The 15,765-nt window shown below is 41.8% G+C and overlaps 1 protein-coding gene across 2 annotated transcripts in view; it reads right to left on the bottom strand.

The window, feature by feature from the left end:
• The window catches only part of LOC109865725 (phosphoribosyl pyrophosphate synthase-associated protein 1-like), a 28,131-nt gene extending 12,473 nt beyond the window's left edge, over window positions 1–15,658 (bottom strand). The window contains exons 1-3 of one of the 2 annotated variants that reach the window (XM_020454119.2): window positions 15,049–15,658; window positions 4,844–4,896; window positions 743–809 (exon numbers count right to left, since the gene is read on the bottom strand). In XM_020454119.2, the coding sequence (XP_020309708.1) occupies window positions 743–809; window positions 4,844–4,896; window positions 15,049–15,131 (203 nt within the window). In that variant the 5' untranslated portion in view covers window positions 15,132–15,658. The remainder of the gene's footprint in view (window positions 1–742; window positions 810–4,843; window positions 4,897–15,048) is intronic. The other variant, XM_020454118.2, reaches the window with a different exon arrangement.
• Between the last annotated feature and the right edge of the window lie 107 nt (window positions 15,659–15,765).

The raw sequence follows: 15,765 nt of genomic DNA, 5'->3' as shown, positions 1-15,765 counted from the left end.
CAATGGTTGAGTTTAACCATTAAGGACAAAAAGAGCTAGATTTACTACTAAAATACCTAAATATATCACTTTTGTAACAAACTGTCAAAATGAAGACCAGAATTGATTTGTTTCACTATAAATAAGCCTAAAACATCAGGTTTTAGACTACAAAAATACATTAAAAAAGTTCAGGAAAGTTACTTGTTACAGGTCAGTGCCCCCTAGCTGGCTGTTAATATTGCAATCTCAATTTCCCAGGCAGCTCCTGCCAACCAATGAATGACATAACCACTGGATGAAAATATGTTTGTGGAAGACAGATGTATCGGATGTGAAACAGCTAGCTTAGTTAGCGGTGCGCGCTAAATAGCGTTTCAATCGGTGACGTCACTTGCTCTGAGACCTTGAAGTAGTGGTTCCCCTTGCTCTGCAAGGGCCGCGGCTTTTGTGGAGCGATGGGTAACGATGCTTCGAGGGTGACTGTTGATGTGTGCAGAGGGTCCCTGGTTCGCGCCCGGGTATGGGCGAGGGGACGGTCTAAAGTTATACTGTTACACAGACACCCATGGGGGGGGTCATATTCTGACTGATCAGCGATGAATCAACAATGTCTGCCTAATTTCACAAGGGAATACATTTACGTTCCTCTCATCTAGTTTCTATTGATCAATTTGGTTCTGTGGTGATACTGCAAATCCAACCAACTAGAATATACACACTTTAAGACGGTGTAGCAGACATGACACCCGGATCCTCTCACCTTGGAATGGTCTGAATGATAAAGATGTCTTGACCACGAACAGACTCTTTCACATCCACCCTGGTTTCTGTAAATAAAAAAACAAAGCAAATCAGTTTCAGGAGCAAGTAACCCCAGATACAGTATGCCGACCATCATCTACGGTGCATTCGGAAGCTATTCAGACCCCTTGACTTTTTCACGTTACAGCCTTGACCGAAAATGTATTCAATAAAAATGTTTCTTCAATCTGCACACAATACCCCATAATGATAAAGCAAAAACAGTTTAAAATTGCACAATTACATACAAATTAAAACTGAAATACCTACTTACATAAGTATTCACACCCTTTGCTATGAGACTCAATTGAGCGCAGGTGCATCCTGTTTCCATTGATCATCCTTGAGAGGTTTCTACAACATGATTGAAATTCAAATGATTGCGTATGATTTGGAAACACACACCTGTCTATATATAATGTCCCACAGTTGACAGTGCATGTCAGAGCAAAAACCAAGCCATGTGGTCGAAGGAATTGTCCGTAGAGCTTAGAGACAGGATTGTGTCGAGGCACAGATCAGGGGAAGGATACCAAAAAATGTCTGCAGCATTTAAGGTCTCCAAGAACACAGTGGCCTCCATCATTCTTAAATGGAAGAAGTTTGGAACCACCAAGACTCTTCCTAGAGCTGTACGCCTGTCCAAACTGAGCAATCAGGGGAGAAGGGCCTTGGTCAGGGAGGTGGCCAGGAACCTGATGGTCACTCTGACAGAGCTCCAGAGTTCCTCTGTGGAGATTGTCCTCCTTCTGGAAGGTTCTCTCATCTCCTCCAAACAAGCCTTTATGGTAGAGTGGCAGGCGGAAGCCACTCCTCAGTAAAAGGAGTTTGTCAAAAGGCACCTAAAGACTCTCAGACTACGTGAAAGAAGATTATTTGATGTGATGAAACCAAGATTGATCTTTGGCCAGAATGCCAAGTGTCTCGTCTGGAGGAAACCTGGCACCATCCCTACGTGAAGCATGGTGGTGGCAGCATCATACTGTGGGGATGTTTTTCAGCGGCAGAGACTAGTCCGGATTGAGGGAAAGATGAAAAGTAGAGAAAGATCCTTGTTAAAAACCTGCTCCAGAGCGCTCAGGACATTGATCCTAAGCACACAGCCAAGACAATGTAGGAGTGGCTTTGGGACAAGTCTCTAAATGTCCTTGAGTGGCCCAGCCAGAGCCCAGACTTAAACGAGATCGAATATCTCTGGAGAGACCTGAAAATAGCTGTGCAGTGACTCTCCCCATCCAACCTGACAGAGCTTGAGAGGATCTGCAGAGAAAAATGAAGAAACTCCCCAAATACAGCTGTGCCAGGCTTGTAGCATCATACCCAAGAAGACTTGAGGCTGTAATCGCTGCCAAAGGTCTTTCAACAAAGTACTGAGTAAAGGGTCTGAATACTTATGTAAATGTGATTTTTAATAAATTAGCAAAAATGTCAAAGCCTGTTTTTGCTTTGTCATTATGTGGTATTGTGTGTAGATTGAAAGAAAACAATTGAATCAGTTTTAGAATAGGGCTGTAACGTAACAAAATGTGGAAAAAGTCAAGGAGTCTGAATACTTTCCGAATGCACTGTATACCAGGGATATTTAGCTCTTACACTACGAGGTCCAGAGCCTGCTGGTTCTGTTCTACCTGATAATTAATTGTAAACCTGGTGTCCCAAGGCTTAAAAATCCTTTTTTACCTAAGACAATTGAGACATGGATCGTGTATGTGCGCCATTCAGAGGGTGCCTTTGAACAGGGTATGGTAACAGGTGCACCGGTTTGTGTCAAGAACTGCAACGTTGCTGGGGTTTTCACACTCAACAGTTTCCCCGTGTGTGTCAAGAATGGACCCCCACCCAAAGGACATCTAGCCAACTTGACATCTCTGGGAAGCATTGGAATCAACATGGGCCAACATCCCTGTGGAATGCTTTCGACGAATTGAGGCTGTTCTGAGGGCAAAAGAGTGGGGGGGTGCAACTCTGACTTGTTTCAGGAAAACTCCTGTCACGTGTAACTACTTAACATAAGTTATTTGAACACAATTTTTTTTTTACTCAAAATGCTTTTGGAATGTGTACTCAAGTTGCTTTAACAAAATCGTATGCCATTTGTAAATACGAATAAAATAATTTAAAATACGAGCCTAGTTGGTTTAGCCACGGAAAAAAACAGGAACCTTTCCAATGGCTATGATTGGCTGAGATAATGGATGGGCTGGTCAAGCCAATTGGATTGGTCTGCCATGTAGCTTCTTTCTTTAGAGTGAGCTGCTCAGTATGTGTAGGGAATCCTTTCGAACGCTTTTTGAAAGATATCACAAAGAACTGCAAAAGTGTTGCTAATGCTCTCCACTTTCATGAGGACAGTTTTGAAATTGGTGGAATGCCCGGTGGATGCAGAGTATGACAGCTAAGGAGATAGAGAAAATTCTGCCGTTTGATTGCAAATACGCGGAGGGAGTCAAAAAGAGAACACAGAGAAGGCTGTTGTATAAAACACTTGTCTCCGGATTACATCTTCAAACTAAGGGCAACCATAGCATCAGTGAGGGAGAAGCGTTAATCTATGAATACATGTAAGAGTCTAGCTAGCTACAATTTCCGATATTATACGTTTCTAATTTTGGCAAAAAATAATTTAGCTGGCTAGCTGTCTCACTAGATAACATTACATGTATGATATGTGTAGTAATATTATTCATACCTCAGAGCCATTTGAATTGCTACCTATAGCCTAATGTTACCTAGCTAAGAAACATTGAACCTAGTTGGTTAGCTTTACCTAGCTGAAAATTCATAAAGGACAGTAACGTTATGAGTTGGGATTATGGTTCATTGTTGAGCTAGCTAGCTAACAAAAAAAACACTCCACTATGCAAGTAAACGTTCACTATACCATTTACACCTTCTGTATCATATGCGTGTGACAAATAAACAGATTTTATTTAATATTGTGCGTGTTTACCAGAGACGGTAATGTGAAGAACATGACCAGCACCGAAGTCAAATTAGATATAACGTTAGGCCAACTAGACAGTGTCCAAGTTCAATAAATACAATTATTTGTCACAATCACAAGCTATTTTCTGTAGTTAGCTTGCCATTAACTTGTAAATAATGATCTTGTTGTGAGTTTATTTACCTTAAATAATTCATACAAATTAGGTCAATAAAAACGTTGTCAGCTATATGATATGGTAATTACCTGAACTGGCAAGTCAGCTAACAAGCTAGAAACTGACCAAAACGTTGTCAGCTATATGATATGGTAATTACCTGAACTGGCAAGTCAGCTAACAAGCTAGAAACTGACCAAAACGTTGTCAGCTATATGATATGGTAATTACCTGAACTGGCAAGTCAGCTAACAAGCTAGAAACTGACCAAAACGTTGTCAGCTATATGATATGGTAATTACCTGAACTGGCAAGTCAGCTAACAAGCTAGAAACTGACCAAAACGTTGTTTAGAAAGTTGCTTTTATTTGCCTGGTTTGCTCGATTGACATATAATAAATACATTTTTAAACAGATTGGTTTATTGGTGTTAAAATACACCAGTTATGCTATTTTGGACCACCAGGATGCTGATGTCATGCAGCCTGTTGTTTTTGTTCATGTCACTGCGACAACTGTATACAGACATGTCAATAGACATAGTATAAACCTTTAGTCTTGAAATCTTTGGTTGTTTAGTTCACTACTGTACTCACTCGGTTTAGCACGGCCTCACATGTGAATCCTTAAAGAGACGGGTGGTGCTTAAGAGGGTGTGAACAATACTGAATGGGTGTAGACAAAAGATTTCTCCAATAGGCATAACAAAACATTCAAGGGCCATTTTATCAAAAATGGGGTTACCAGTTTATCAACTTTCAAAGCAGAAGTACTTTCCTAATTGTTCCTCAACTGTAGTGTATGATATCACATTTTTTAGCTCTGAATCTCTACTTTTAGAGACTCACAATTTTGTAACATAAGACTGAATCGAGCTGGTCGTTCAGGAAGGGGTCCTTCATGTTTTGTACACTCAGTGTATACTATATGAAGCTGAAAGGGTTAACCTGGCATCTCACCTCTGTTGGACTCTTGGTAAACAACCGACTTTCCCAAGTCTACGCCAAGCCGTCTGCAAGGAGAGAAGGAAGGTGTTAGACAGTAAACAAACAAAAACACACAACTAAAATCGTCCACACACAGGAGGAATGCCCGCCTTGAGTAACTGGCCCAACTCATCAATCATTATTATTGTGGGTGCTTATGTTTGTCCTATTTAAGATAGAGTTGAAGTCAGAAGTTTACATACACTTAGGTTGGAGTATTAGAACTGGTTTTTCAACCACTCCACAAATTTCTTGTTAAACTATAATTTTGGCAAGTCGGTTAGGACTTTTGAACTCTAATAGTGGTGGTGTAAAGACATTTGTTTATTATAAATGAAATGTTTATGAATACCTGTCATTAAAATGACTTAGTACATCTGTAGAATATTAGGTTTCTACATTGTGTAAACAATGTTTCTATTGAGATGCATTACATTGAAAAATTGTCCACCATCTCTAAAAATGTCAGGTGCAAGAGAGATGTCATTCATTCTTTGCTATGATCATTGATATCCTGAAGAAGCCATCCCTTTTCTTTCTTTGCCTGAAAATGTTTGGATATACTGGTGAAGTTACATTGTTAATTAGCTAGTCAATGAAGTAACATGACTGAAAAATGTGTAAATCAATGGTGAGTAGTTTTGGTAGGCCCACAACATTTAAAATGGGGTCCCGGTAATCCGCAATAGGAAGATAATGTTGCACCATAGTGGTGAGAGAACTCGAGACGTTGGAACACAACTATACAAGTGCTTATTTCCAAAGAGCGCTCCGTAAGCCAAGCCCCAGTGGGCAGAGCTAGGCATGTTGCACTTGGGTACGTTTTAATATGGGAAGATTAGCCTCTCATTTTACAATGGGTCAGTTTGGGTCAGTTTGGTTCCGTGTAGCCTGGTTATGCTAATATACAGTATATATATATATATACACACACACACACACACAAAAGTGTGTACACCCCTTCAAATTAGTGGATTTGGCTATTTCCGACATATCCGTGGCTGACCAGTGAATAAAATCAAGCACACATCCATGCAATCTCCATAGACAAACATTGGCAGTAGAATGGCCTTACTGAAGAGCTCAGTGACTTTCAACGAGGCACTGTCATGGGATGCCACCTTTCCAAGAAGTCAGTTTGTCAAATTTCTGCCCTGCTAGAGCTGCCCCGGTCAACTGTAAGTGCTGTTATTGTGAAGTGGAAACATCTATGAACATCAACTGTTCAGCCGCGAAGTGGTAGGCCACACAAGCTCATAGAACAGGACCGCCGAGTGCTGAATCGTGTAGCAAGTAAAAATCATCTCTCCTTGGTTGCAACACTCACTACCGAATTCTAAACTGCCTCTGGATGCAACATCAGCACAAGAACTGTTCGACGCGAGCTTCATGAAATGGGTTTCCATGGCAGAGCAGCCACACACAAGGGAAAGGGGGATACCTAGTCAGTTGTACAACTGAATGTCTTCCGCATTTAACCCCTCATCATGCGCAATGCCAAGCGTCGACTGGGGTTGTGTGAAGCTCACCGCCATTGGACTCTGGCGCAGTGGAATTGTGGTCTTCTGAGTGATGATTCACGTTTCACCATCTGGCAGTCCGACAGACGAATCTGTGTTTGGCCCATGCCAGGAGAACACTACCTGCCCGACTGCATAGTGCCAACTTTAATGTTTGGTGGATGAATAATAGTCTGGTGCTGTTTGTCATGGTTCGGGCTAGGCCCCTTAGTTCCAATGAAGATAAATCTTAACGCTACAGCATACAATGACATTCTAGACGATTCTGTGCTTCCAACTTGTGGCAACAGTTTGGGAAATGCCCTTTCCTGTTTCAGCACGACAATGTCCCCATGCACAAAACGAGGTTCATAATGGTTTGTTGAGATCGGTGTGGAAGAACTTGACTGGCCTTCACAGAACCCTTTACCTCAACCCAATCGAACACCTTTGGGATGAATTGGAACGCAGACTGCGAGCCAGACCTAATCGGCCAATACCGGTGCTTTCACTTCAGCGGATGGGGAGTTGCCATGTCATAAACCACTCCCTTTGCCATTCTCACTCAATGCTTTTGTATAGTAAGAGCATTTTGAGGAACGAGAGTGGACTAGTTAAGTAGCCTGGCGGTTAGTGTTGGGCCAGTAACAAATGTCGCTAGTTCGAATTCCCAAGCCGATAACGTGGAAAATCTGCCTAAGTGCCCATGAGCAAGGTACCGTTGATAAAGGCAGACCCTAGGTGTGACCCCTCTCCGAGTGTCTCTCGTTGAGTTTGAATATGCAAAAAACACATTTCCAATTCATACGTGCATAATACATACAGTTGAAGTCGGAAGTTTACATACACCTTAGCCAAATACATTTGAACTCAGTTTTTCACAATTCCTGACATTTAATCGTTGTAAAAATTCCCTGTCTTAGGTCAGTTAGGATTACCTCTATTTTAAGAATGTCAAATGTCAGAATAATAGTAGAGAATGATTTAAGCTTTTATTTATTTCATCACATTCCCAGTAGAAGTTTACACACTCAATTCGTATTTGGTAGCATTGCCTTTAAATTGGGTAGCCTTCCACAATAAGTTGGGTGAATTTTGGCCCATTCCTCCTGACAGAGCTGGTGTAACTGAGACAGGTGTGTAGGCCTCCTTGCTCGCACACACATTCTCAGTTATGCCCACAGATTTTCTATAGGATTGAGGTCGGGGCTTTGTGATGGCCACTCCAATACCTTGACTCTTGCCACAACTTTGGAAGTATGCTTGGGGTCATTGTCCATTTGGAAGACCCATTTGAGACCAAGCTTTAACCTCCTGACTGATGTCTTGAGATGTTTCAATATATCCACATAATTTTCCTCCCTCATGATGCCATCTATTTTGTGAAGTGCACCAGTTCCTCCTGCAGCAAAGCAACCCACAGTATGATGCTGCCACCCCCGTGCTTCACGGTTGGGATGGTGTTCTTCGGCTTGCAAGCCTCCCCTATTTCCTCCCAATGTAACGATGGTCATTATGGTCAAACAGTTCCATTTTTGTTTCATCAGACCAGAGGACATTTCTCCAAAATGTTATGTCGATATAAGACCCATATAATCTGTCTGTAAACAATTGTTGGAAAAATGTGTCATGCACAAGGTAGATGTCCTAACCGACTTGCCAAAACTATAGTTTGTTAACAAGAAATTTGTGGAGTGGTTGAAAAATGTGTTTTTATGACTCCAACCTAAGTGTATGTAAACTTGCGACTTCAACTGTACCTAGAATTCATATAGGCCCAATATAAGCTGTATCTCAATATTGATTTTATTCTGGTGCGCTTAAAACTTCATGAGGCACGTCTTACTTTTTGTAGTGCTCCTAACAGCAAAATGTTCATTTAGAGCCCTGCTGATCAGGCCTAAAATTTCCCGCCGGCATTGATGGCCCTTCTGTGGCCATAACGCCCACTAAAAACATGAATGCATTGTGGCCAAAGTGCTCCGAAGCACGGCTCGCAGCTCTCATATCTCAATTCTTATTAGCCAATGCACATCACGTGATCGTATCCTTCTCACAGAAATAGCAGCTCTGAAGTAGGCTACTAGTGAAGACAGACACATCGGGGATGCAACGGTGCAAGTCTTCCTTATCGAATCCAGAGGTGCGTATTGAAGATGTTAGAAGAACCGTCAGCCAACAAGTTGAGTAAAACACCAAAAGCACGAACCTGTGTCAATCTACTATTCCCACATTACAAAAGTCAACCTATTCCATTGGATAGCTTGTCATTCGGTGCGAGAAATAAATATTCCAAATAGACTGGGACAGTTGTTGGACAAAGAATATCAAATGAATACAACCAGAGTATGTTTTTAAAAAGCAATGAGACAAGATCACAAATTGGATAGCACAAAATTGGGGATGACATTTATCATTTCATAATAAATATAATTGTAAAAAGTTCCCTGCCTCCGCTCAGATTGCAAGGTGGGTGATGTTGCAATGGGCAAGAGGCACTGGCCTTTCCGAACAGTGCCTCAAGTATGACAGAATCAAGCCTTTAGACGTTAATATTAATTATCCTACATCATATTTGTCAAGAATGACTGTAGTTTAGCGTATGTATCTATGACCCGTTTCAGGAAGCTAGGTGTATGTCGCACGTCACTACTTCACAGGAAAGGCATATATACATTTTTTTTAATCAACATTTTTGGGCAGAAATGTTTTCTGGAATATGAACTTCCATGTGCCTCAATAAGAAATGTGTATGCCATCTATAAATACAATTGTTAAATTATGAGCCCAATTGGTTTAGCCATGGGAAAAGAGAGGAACCTTCCTGCTAGCAATGATTGACTGAGATAATGAATGGGCTGGACATGCTGAGAGAGGAGTTTGGATTGGTCTACCATGCTTCTGTCTATAACATGAGCTACTCAGTATGTGTAGATAATCCTTGCTACCTCAGCTTTTTGAAAGATATAGTAGCCATGGAGAACTGCAAAAGTGTTGCTACTGCTCTCAACAGCATTTCTGCCCTGAATTTAGCAGGCGCTATCAACAAAGCTCAGTAGGGAAGAAGTTGCGAATAATCAGATGAGGAATTGATGATTCCTGACTTGGGCAAAAACATTTTGACTGAACCAGACATTGTAGAGTCTTCTGATGACAGTGGTGGAGAAGAAACAGCAATCAACAGTGTTGTCACGGAAGAAGTTGACTTTTTAATAAGTGGAATGCCCGGTGGAATACCTGCAGATTCATACTACACCATTTCATGGGATTGTGGTTCATTGTTTAGCTAGCTAGCTACATGTCTAAACAAGACTCCACTGCGAGACAGGAGGGAGTACCAGAAAATGTCTGCATCGGTCTGGACATGAAGACTGTAGCCAATACACATAGGCTATCACCTACACTTTCACATGCAGGCAAATTATTTATGTACATTTACAGACGCGTTTTTCTGAACAGAATAGCAGTGTTGCAGTTTGCAAATGGGCTATTAAAATGTTATATTTTGATTCGTGGCCTTAGTGCCCGAGCAGATGTCCTTGCTGCTTTCACAGATTGGGCACCTCTTGAAGGCCAAATGGCCTTGCCCCTAAAATCACAAAATTCCAGGCCTGCTGGTGAGCAATGTTCCCTTTATGGCTGCGATGGCTGTGATCGAATAAACACAATACGAACGCAACAAACGCTAGCGTCCCACCTCGACAACAGCCAGTGAAATTGCAGGGCGCCAAATTCAAAACAGATATCCCATAATTAAAATTCCTCAAACATACAAGTATTATCCACCATTTAAGATAAACTTCTTCTAAATCAAACCACAATGTCGATTTCAAAAATGTTTTACTGCGAAAGCACACCATGCGATTATGTTAGGTCAGCACCTAGTCACAGAAAACCATACAGCCATTTTTCCAGCCAAAGAGAGGAGTCACAAAAAGCAGAAATAGAGAAAATTAATCACTTCATGTTACACAATACATGTATGTTTTGTTCAATAAAGTTTATATTTATATCCAAAAATCTCAGTTGACATTGGCGCGTTATGGTCAGAAATGCATTGTCTCAAACATCCGGTGAAAGTGCAGAGAGCCATATCAAATTACAGAAATACTCAAACATTGATAAACGATACAAGTTTTAAACATACGAATAAAGATAAACTTCTCCTTAATGAAACCGCTGTGTCAGATTTTAAAAATGCTTTACGGAGAAAGCACACTTGGCTATTATGTTAGGTCTGCACCAAGCCACAGAAGCCCATACAGCCATTTTCCAGCCAAGGAGAGTGTCACAAAAGTCAGAAATAGCATTCAAATTCATCACTAAACACCTTTGATGATTTTCATCTGGTGGCACTCCCAGGTCTCCATGTTAGACAATAAATGTTTGTTTTGTTCGATAAAGTTCCTCTTTATGACCAAATACCTCCTTGTTAGCACGTCTTGTCCAGTAATCCGAATGCTTAAGGCGTGGGCAGGGCACTAAGTCCAGACAAAAAAACAAAAAAAGTACAATAAAAGTTAGTAGAAACATGCCAAACGATGTTTAAAAATCAATCCTCTGGTTATTTTTGTCATAAATAATCAATAATATTTAAACCGGACAAAAGCTTCGTCAATAGGAAAGGAGAAACAAGAAAGGCGCGTTCCCGATCAGGCGCATGGCTGATTGAAAGTGCTGTATCTCCCTAATTTTTCAGAGTAAAAGCCTGAAACAACGCCTAAAGACTGGCCACATGTAGAGGAAGCCACAGAGCTTGTGAACTGGGTCCTAAGTCTTTGTATGGTGGATAGGCTTACAATGGAAAAACAGCCTTTCAAAATAATAGTACTTCCTGGATGGATTTTCCTCTGGTTTTCACCTGCCGTATCAGTTCTGTTACACTCACATATATTATTTTAACAGTTTTGGAAACTTAAGAGTGTTTTCTATCCAAATCTATTAATTATATGCATATCCTATCTTCTGGTTCTGAGTAACAGGCAGTTTAATTTGGACACGCTTTTCATCCAAAATTCCAAATGCTGCCCCCTACCCTAGTGAAGTTAACGAGAGAATCACTGACATGATGTCAGCTGGTCCTTTTGTGGCAGGGCTGAAATGCAGTGGAAATGTTTTTGGGGGATTCAGTTAATTTGTATTGCAAAGAGGGACTTTGCAATTAATTGCTAATTCATCTGATCACTCTTCATAACATTCTGGAGTATATGCAAATTGCCATCATACAAACTGAGGCAGCTTTATCTACACTGATTGAAGTATATTTAACAAGTGACATCAATAAGCTTTCATAGCTTTCACCTGTTCAGTCTGTCATGGAAAGAGCAGGTGTTCATAATGTTTTGTACACTCTGCACAACTGAATTCCACCCATCTCAAAATCCAATGGTTTCTAACAGAGATCTAACAGAGATATTCTCTTCTTGCTTTGGCCATGCAGTGGGCCTCCATGTGATTGCTGCACTCATTATGAAATTATCTACTTTACCCTGTATATCTAAAAATGACCATATATACCGATTGTTTAATGCAAAATTACCAAAACCTGATCGTGAACCTAAACACTCAAAATAAAATCTATTGTAAGGCCTGTTCAGCAGTTATAGCCAGATGAGTCCGTTTGGGATCCTGAGTGGCGCAGAGGTCTAAGTCGCTGCATCACAGTGCTGGAGGCATCACTTCAGACCCAGGTTCGATCCCGGAGTGTATCACAACTGGCCATGATCTGGAGTCCCAGTAACGGCGCACAATTGGCTCAGCGTCATCTGGGTCAGGGGAGGGTTTGGCAGGGGTAGGCAGTCATTGTAAATAAAAATGTGTTAACGGACTTGCCTAGTTAACTCTTTTTTTTTTTTGTCTCCAGTACCTTACTTTCCTTCCGGTAAAAACATTTAACAGCGCATAGATGGGGCTCCCGAGTGGCACGGCGGTCTAAGGCACTGCATCTCAGTGCTAGAGGCGTCACTATGGGAGTCACATAGGGCGGCGCACAATTGGCCCAGCGTCGTCCAGGTTTGGCCGTAGGCAGTGATTGTGAATAAGAATTAGTTCTTAACTGACTTGGTTAATTAAATTAAATAAAAATAGATAACAAAAACCTAGCAAATTACATAGATTGTCACTCAACTAATAAAGCACAAGCTATTTTGAATTTGAATGCTGAAAGTGCCATGCAGTTGAGCAAGATCCGGAACAGCCCGCCTACCTTGCGTTGGTCAGCGTGTGAAGCTGGGCAAGGTACGAATTTGACTAGGATAAATAAATACAGGTAAAAAAATAATATATTGCCTGAGATTTCTCAGCATGCAAAATGACTTGTAGCTCAATGACTGTCAACACAGTTACATGCAGTTCGACACTGAAGGAGAGGACTCATCAGTTGCAGAGTATGTAAGCGGGGCTGGAGCGAGATTCCCAAAAGGCTGGAGCGTTGGCCTTCTCGCCCGCTCCAATAGTGCTCACTTCACAAGCTCAGGGCATGCCCGGCCCAGCATGCACTTGTAGCCTACTTGTGTGCTGCTACAGCCCCTTGCTTTAGCTACTGTCATGAGTTGGCTAAATATTTTCATAAAGAAACTGATAAAACACAGGGGCAAAATCAAGATGACTTACAAATACGAGGACCAAGAGTAAGAGAGGGAGTGTGGTGATGTAGTGTCCACAACTAAAGAATCCATGTGGAATCGGTTAAAGATAAGTATTCTGAAAGCATGGTGTACTTACTATGTGCACCTGCTAAAAGAAAGGAGAGGTGGATAGATAACTAAGTGTCATTGTTACAAAGTATTTCTAAACTAACAATCAAATCTCTTTAAGTTTTGTTCACTATTGTTCTATTATCTATACAATAGGCCAGAATTGATTTTGGCCCAATAGGCCTGGCATATTCCCACTTCAAGGAACTTTCCGTTTTGATTGGGTTATTTTGCCATAAAATCTTTAGGCCAACCTATAGAAAAATAAAACTCTGCATCTCTGCACAGCCTGGCAAGAGTGGCCAAAAGGGTGTTTAGCATCCGCAGTGGCTCCACTGCTAGCCTGCTTTCCAGGCACCTTCACATGAGCCTAAAGCCACAGAATGGCCAAACTCCTGTTTCTAAAAATGACGTAGCCTATTTGAAGTGATGAGCGCTGCTTTTTTTTCATGGTATCCAATTGGTAGTTAGTCTTGTCTCGTCACTGCAACTCCCGGTATGGACTCGGGAGAGGCGAAGGTTGAGAGCCGTGCGTCCTCCAAAACACAACCAAGCTGCACTGCTTCTTGACACAATGTCCGCTTAACCAGGAAACCAGCCACACCAATGTGACGGAGCAAACACCGTACACCTGGCAACCTTGTCAGCGTGCATGCCTGCCCGACCTGCCACAGGAGTCGCTAGAGCGCAATGGGACATCCCTACCGGCCAAACCCTCCCCTAAACCAGACAGCGCTGGGGCAATTGTGCGCCACCCAATGGGTGTCCCGGTCGCGACCTGCTGCGACAGAGCCTGGACTCGAATCAGGATCTCAAGTGACACAGCTAGTACTGCGATGCAGTGTCTTAGACCGCTGCACCACTCGGCAGGCCATAAAGAATGTAATTGAATTAATATTCTGACCAATGGATGTTACATTTAGATCAGTTTGGGGTCAGCAGACCGATGGATGTAGTGGGGCTATCCCACCCTTTACTTATTTTATTGTATAGGCGAGAGGAAAGTTAAGAGTTTTTGCTGAAAGAGCACTGGGCCGGATTCAAACCCACACTGGCAGCGGTACATGTTCTCTAGAAGCAGCGGCCTATACCGCTAGACCAGTGGTTCCCAGGGGTACTAGGACCCCTAGGGGTACTTGGCCTTTCCACAGGGGGTACTTGAGAAGACTCATGAGACCATAGGCCCACTGGTAAAATGCACACGAGGGGTTACTTCAGGGGTAATCCGGCAGAGCAAAATTCAGTTGGTGGAACAGTAACGTAAACTCACCCCATTCCGTACAAATGTGGGCAACCGCAACATTCAAACGAGGCTACAAAGAAAACTAATGGGAGTGTTAGCGACTGTGTTGACTTCAAAATATGGGGTGTGAACAAAGTTTCTATTCAAGCATTGGTTGACATGGTAATGGCTCTATAGTGTTGGAGAAAAGTTGAAAAAAACGGACCCTCCGTTACATCGTGACGTGTCATGCAGTAACGTACAGCACGCATAAAGCAATGACACATTATATAAACTCTTTATAGTGTTTTATTTATATTTTAGAGGCGATAAATTGGACAGATCGAGTGAAAAAAAGCTGTTTTCCCCACACAACATATCTCCTTCTCACTATCACGCATTAGTATCGCTTCCCCACCTGCCATTTTTAAAAAGACCTGACGGGCTCATTGCCTTCTTGAATCATGCAGCGTGGGGGTAATGTAATTGATTCTGTTGGAAAGGGGAGAAATTGTGCTTTACAATGGTATTGTATTACAGTTGACCTGGAAGTATTACGTTTTTGGGGCGCTAAAATAAGGTCAATTGTACAGACCGAGGCGATGTACAAAAGTGAGTGAGTTTACGTTAACCGAAAAAGTTTGGGAACAACTGCGCTAGGCCACCACTATAAGTAGTCTTTTGACTACTTTCAAATCCAGTTGAGGGAGAAAAAAATTGAGAGTTGCAAGATATTCATTTGAATGCGCAGCATATACTTACTCCGTGATCTTCTTGGCAAGCTCGGTGCATGCGGTGGTCGAGTTGGCAGAGAAGACACGGTACCCACTTTTTGAGATATTCATTGTTGAGTGACTATAGGAAAGCTTTGAAGTTCGAGAATGACAGACGAGATTTATAGGGCCTTATAAAAGTCCACGTACTTTGCCTACTCACATTGACAATATCGACTCCTTTTATAAATGCAGGATTTAAGAACACGGAAATACGTCGAGTGAGGAATGTTACAAAATCTCAAATAAACACCGGCCTAACCCACATAACTGGCGTAAGTAAACACATCTACTTATCGATCGCAGTATGACTGGTCTATCAAACTAGAAAACTGAGTTTTTCCACATCCGCACATAGATCTGTAGGCTACTCTACGAAAAACGCGCTCCACCTAATTCTTCAACTGGAAACATATTTTGCAATAAAAGTACACTACAGCAGACTCGTGTAATCTCAAAAAGTGTATATAATGTTGCTTCTAGCGTAGCTAATGTAAACTTTGTAGCAATGAGGTCGCGTCAAAGAAAATAAGAGTAATTTCATTGGGTAGCCAACGATTAACATATTGGCAGTATAATAATCCAATGTGATTGCTGCTTTGGAACAGAGGGCGGTTGTTCGAATTTTCAACCACTCAGAGCACTTCAATTATGCGCGAGGTCAAAGAGTAACCTTACGTAGAAGGCGTAAAAAGACGTAAAGAGA

The sequence above is a fragment of the Oncorhynchus kisutch genome, linkage group LG20 (genome assembly GCF_002021735.2).
Source record: "Oncorhynchus kisutch isolate 150728-3 linkage group LG20, Okis_V2, whole genome shotgun sequence".
Taxonomy (NCBI): domain Eukaryota; kingdom Metazoa; phylum Chordata; class Actinopteri; order Salmoniformes; family Salmonidae; genus Oncorhynchus; species Oncorhynchus kisutch.
The sequence above is the reverse complement of the archived record's forward strand: the minus strand, read 5'-3'. Positions and strand labels throughout refer to the sequence as shown.